The 5,201-nt window shown below is 42.6% G+C and overlaps 1 protein-coding gene across 1 annotated transcript; it reads right to left on the bottom strand.

Annotated features, from left to right (window-relative positions):
• Positions 1 to 2,295: 2,295 nt before the first annotated feature.
• LOC124000643 (guanine nucleotide-binding protein G(I)/G(S)/G(O) subunit gamma-T2-like) lies at positions 2,296 to 5,201 on the bottom strand. The gene is made up of 3 exons (XM_046307174.1): positions 4,676 to 5,201; positions 3,235 to 3,321; positions 2,296 to 3,108 (listed from the first exon to the last, which is right to left on the bottom strand). The coding sequence occupies exons 2-3, from the start codon at positions 3,313 to 3,315 to the stop codon at positions 2,980 to 2,982; spliced, it is 210 nt and encodes a 69-aa protein (XP_046163130.1). The 5' UTR covers positions 3,316 to 3,321; positions 4,676 to 5,201; the 3' UTR covers positions 2,296 to 2,979.

The raw sequence follows: 5,201 nt of genomic DNA, 5'->3' as shown, positions 1-5,201 counted from the left end.
CTCAATCCTATAGAAAATCTGTGGGCAGAACTGAAAAAGCGTGTGCGATCAAGGAGGCCTACAAACCTGACTCAGTTACACCAGCTCTGTCAAGAGGAATGGTCCAAAATTCACCCAACTTATTGTGGGAAACTTGTGGAAGGCTACCCAAAACATTTGACCCAAGTTAAACAATTTAAAGGCAATGCTACCAAATACTAATTGAGTTTATGTAAACGTCTGCCCCACTGGGAATGTGATGAAATAAATAAAAGCTGAAATAAATCATTGTCTCTACTATTATTCTGACATTTCACATTCTTGAAATAAAGTGGTGATCCTAACTGACCTAAACATGGTAATTTTTACTTGGATTAAATGTCAAACTGAGTTTAAATGTATTTGGCTAAGGTGTATGTAAACTTCCAACTTTAACTGTATATATTTCCTCTCTAATCACCATGACTATTATTTGTTTTTTACTGTTATTCTCATTATCTCACTTTGCTTTAACAACACTAGTTTTGCCATTCATGCAGTGAGAGAGAGTGACACCACTTATTTGGATAGTCCCAAGTATATGCTTTGTAGTTCAATAACTTTTGTGAAAGGCCATACCTATCCACTGACAAAATCCTGGGCGGGACAGCACGAAATGAGACACAGAGACGTGACTTCAACAAAAAGAAGGAAACTGTTCCGGGAGTTATTCTTTCAACTCTCCCCGGGACCGTACAAACAAAGGCCAGGGTAATGGCTATCCAAACAAAACCACACAAAAAAACTAACAGTTGGTACCACACGCCAATCCAACAGCTTGAGCCGAACCTATAACAGGGCATCCTACTGTCCCTGGAATTCACCATATTCACCATCTCCGGGTTCATAATCATTCTGCCCCTTCAGTCCTTAAGACAGCACAAACAATAATCAGTCAATTGGCCTCAGGTGAGCTCATCAGTAGTGGCTGTACAGCGGCCCGCCTCCAGGAGAGGGTGCAGTCGGCCCACTTGATCCGGCTAATCCTGACCACATTTCAACTAACTAACTACTAACCTTAACCTTTATCCTAACCCTAAAGGTAACTGTTACCCTTACCTTAACCCTTACCCTTATTCAAACCTTAACTGGAACCTTAACAAGCTGTTGGATATCAAGAGATTGTTTGTTGATCGTATGCCAATCTGTAGATCATCAGTATGGGACTATCCAAAAAAAGTGTGACTGAAAAAGAGTTTGAATTCTTACAATTCAACGTTCTAGTTCAATGGTTCCGACCTTGAATATGTGGACATCTATAAGTACCTAGGTGTCTGGCTAGACTAAACTCTCCTTCCAGACTCATATCAAACATCTCCAATCGAAAATCAAATCTAGAGTCGGCTTTCTATTCCGCAACAAAGCCTCCTTCACTCACGCCGCCAAACTTACCCTAGTAAAACGGACTATCCTACCGATCCTCGACTTCGGCGATGTCATCTACAAAATTGCCTCCAACACTCTACTCAGCAAACTGGATGCAGTTTATCACAGTGCCATCCGTTATCACTAAAGCACCTTATACCACCCACCACTGCGACCTGTATGCTCTAGTCGGCTGGCCCTCGCTACATATTCGTCGCCAGACCCACAGGCTCCAGGTCATCTACAAGTCCATGCTAGGTAAAGCTCCGCCTTAGTTCACTGATCACGATGGCAACACCCATCCGTAGCACACGCTCCAGCAGGTGTATCTCACTGATCATCCCTAAAGCCAACACCTCATTTGGCCGCCTTTCATTCCAGTTATCTGCTGCCTGTGACTGGAACGAATTGCAAAAATCCCCGAAGTTGGACTTTTATCTCCACCAACTTCAAACATCTGCTATCTGAGCAGCTAACCGATCGCTGCAGCTGTACATAGTCTATCGGTAAATAGCCCACCCATTTTCACCTACCTCATCCTCATACTATTTTTATTTACTTTTCTGCTCTTTTGCACACCAATATCTCTACCTGTACATGACCATCTGATCATTTATCACTCCAGTGTTAATCTGCAAAATTGTAATTATTCGCCTACCTCCTTATGCCTTTTGCACACAATTTATATAGACTCCCCTTTTTTTCTACTGTGTTATTGACTTGTTAATTGTTTACTCAATGTGTAACTCTGTCTGTTCACACTGCTATGCTTTATCTTGGCCAGGTCGCAGTTGCAAATGAGAACTTGTTCTCAACTAGCCTACCTGGTTAAATAAAGGTGAAATAAAAAAAAGATTTAAAAATAAGTGTCTTTATCAGCTCACAGTGATATAAATCAGACATCAACCCACCTCCTGATACAAAACGTTTATTTCTAAAACGTACATTACAACTCGATTGAATCAAGGGACACATGAACATGGATCCTCTCACGCTGCACATGAGGTGCAAAACAAGAGAGAAGTCACAGAGAACCAAGAAGTCAGAGAACCAAGAGAAGTCACAGAGAACCAAGAGAAGTCACAGAGAACCAAGAGAAGTCACAGAGAACCAAGAGAAGTCACAGAGAACCAAGAGAAGTCACAGAGAACCTGCTGTACTGGGTACACTTTATTTACAAGCAAAACAAAAGCCAGTCAGTGGTGGGTGCAATTGGAACATTCCAGAGCCTGTTTGGAAGCTCTATAACTGCCAGAGGCAACTGACAGGTGAGAGGGAAAGGGTCATAGGTCTTCAAGGAGAAAGGAAGGACACCATTGTAACCAAGTGATCCCTCTAATCCCCTGAATCATCCCTGGATAAATCTCCTCCTCAGCTCCCAGTGACCTTGTGTAGCCTAGTCAGTGTGACATGTTGTGTCATCCTAAACTGGCTAACTTAGTGGATGTCTCTCAGATTTCTTCTCTCCAGTTTCAGCCTCTTCAGCACTGTAAAGAGTGATACATAGCTGCAATAAGTTTGCCATGTGTTCTTATGTAAGTACAACATGATGTTTTTCCCTGTGTCCCGCCCGGGGCTGTTTGTCCCCCAGGAGGGCTAGGTGATTATGCAGCCTCCCTTCTCAGGCTTATAGGGGTTCTTATCATCTGGTACTCCAGTTATCAGGAAGTCTGTACCAGACACAGCCTCACACCAGTCCATGGTGTCCTTGGATGTCTTGGACACCTAAGAGAAACGGAGAGGGGTCAATAGAAGCATTCTAATTCAGTTCAATGGGACTGTATCAGTGCACGGTGATGCCTTTTGTAATGCTACAGAGCTTCTCTTTATGGACCCATTGATTTTACATACAGGCTCCCTGGGTGTCGAGACTTTCTTCAGCTGTTCCAGCTCCATCTTAATGATGTCAATGTCTGACATATCCCGAGCCATCTTTCCCTGAGAAGGAAGGAGGGGGGGGGGGGGGAGGATCAGTGAGAGAGGGCACACAAAATAAACATCAAGTAACTCTGTCAATTGCTCGTCAGTAAAGATCCAAATGAATCTAAATTTGGATTTGTGAATTAATTCACTTATTGAACAGATTGGCACATACTTGTATCAGTCTTGAACAACGTGCCTCCAGTGGGTTGAACCCAGACCTTAATCTTTACCTTTCAAATTCATCTTTCTTAAGAATGTCATGTGTGGTAAAATAACTGTAGGATATCACAGCAAGCTAAAGAATGTTGCGGGACAGGATTACCCAATAAGACCACACCCTATCCATTGTGTAACTTTGTATGGCTAGTCGCCAGGAAATCTACTCTAATAACATCTTGTTTTTAAGTAGAGTTGATCGATGGGTTTGCACTGACACAGTAAAAGACATGTCAGGTCAGGGACGGGCAACTTTGATGGGGTGGGGGCCACAAAAAAACTGAACTGATCATGAGGGGCCGCAGTGGCTCGCTGGTCACTTGACAGCAGAGAGACATTTTTTTAAGTTGTAGAGTTAATTTCCTGCAATTCTACACGGTTTGCCATGGGGATGTGAGAATACCCCGACTGAGTTCCAAAATATATACAGTACATATTATATTTTTTGGGGGAGGGAAATGAATCCGCTGGCCTGCAAAATGAGAGCCTTAGACAGCCGAGTGTATTAACAAACCCAATTAACTATTGACATGTCTGTTTCCATGGCCGTGTTGACTCTTCCCTATCCTAACAGAATATGTCATACAGCTGAACTTTGGAAAAACATGAAGGCTGCGTGGTTGGTGTTCTTTTTTGGGTACTACTTCAGTCCTACCCTCTACCAACCTGCTGTGCCTACATAATCAGGCAACCAGCCAAATCCAAAACGAGCCACTGTGACAGTGGGTTGTGCAAACAGATTTATTACATTGTGACTTCTGGCTGCACAGAGGAAACACACTGCATTCATCCATTTATTTCTGTCCCAAAAAGGCCATTGATATGGCCTATGAGTCTAGAAAGAGACCTCTGAGTTATGTCTGACAATAGTGAAAACTCAGAGTAGTCAATTATACAAACACATCGATTAATTGATCCTATTCGAATTTTGATAAAAATACATATGTAGTAGTATGGCTTTGTTGACTCCCGTCAATAAAAATGAATCCATCCCTCAATAAAAATAAAAAATAAAATCAAAAAAGACATTTTACATGCATACATTTACCTGAGTGAATTGCTCAGTTGAGCTAGAATCTCCCTGAACACTGGTCCAGGTTAATGGCCAAGACTGAAGTTAGTCGCTATTTCCTTTCCTCGGGCCGACACTCACCTATTGGTTGTGGGGACAGTCGATGCAGGGAAAGTGTAGTCTCTCGCCCTCTATGGGACCGCAGTGTTCGGGTTGTCCAACTTGATTACCCTGTTCCTCAACTCTCTTCTTCAGGACCTTCTCCAGATGGCACAATGACAGATTGGGAGTAGACTCTTGTACAACCCCCACCTCCTAATTAGATTAGTCTATTATAATTAGCTGCGCCAAATGTCAACCTCAAATCACAAATTACCTTTGAGTATCACAGGAGGACATAGAGAGAGTATCAGCTCCAGCCAAATGCTCCCAAACCACAGGTCCTGGATCAGCTCTCACAATGACAATCCTGACCTTTATCATGGGGTTTCAAAGTTTAAACTGGCCCTAGATCTGTGCTGATTATGAGCAACTTCCACTCTCACCTGGGTCACTCTCAAGAGGTCAAAACGGGAGAAAAAAAAGTTTGAAATGGAACTCTGATATGAGCATTCTGATTGACCAGGAAATCATTTTAAAACTGTCCACTTACAGACCTTGTGATGGA

This window comes from Oncorhynchus gorbuscha, linkage group LG16 (genome assembly GCF_021184085.1).
Source record: "Oncorhynchus gorbuscha isolate QuinsamMale2020 ecotype Even-year linkage group LG16, OgorEven_v1.0, whole genome shotgun sequence".
Classification (NCBI taxonomy): domain Eukaryota; kingdom Metazoa; phylum Chordata; class Actinopteri; order Salmoniformes; family Salmonidae; genus Oncorhynchus; species Oncorhynchus gorbuscha.
Note: the sequence above shows the minus strand (reverse complement) of the source record. Positions and strands in the feature narration are given on the sequence as shown.

Excerpts from the sequence above, each read along its gene's own strand:
- LOC124000643 (XM_046307174.1), bottom strand. The coding sequence starts at position 3,315 with ATGGCTCGGGATATGTCAGACATTGACATCATTAAGATGGAGCTGGAA. Across the intron at positions 3,109-3,234 it reads TCTCGACACCCAGGGAGCCT|GTGTCCAAGACATCCAAGGA; the intron begins GTATGTAAAATC and ends CGTTTCTCTTAG.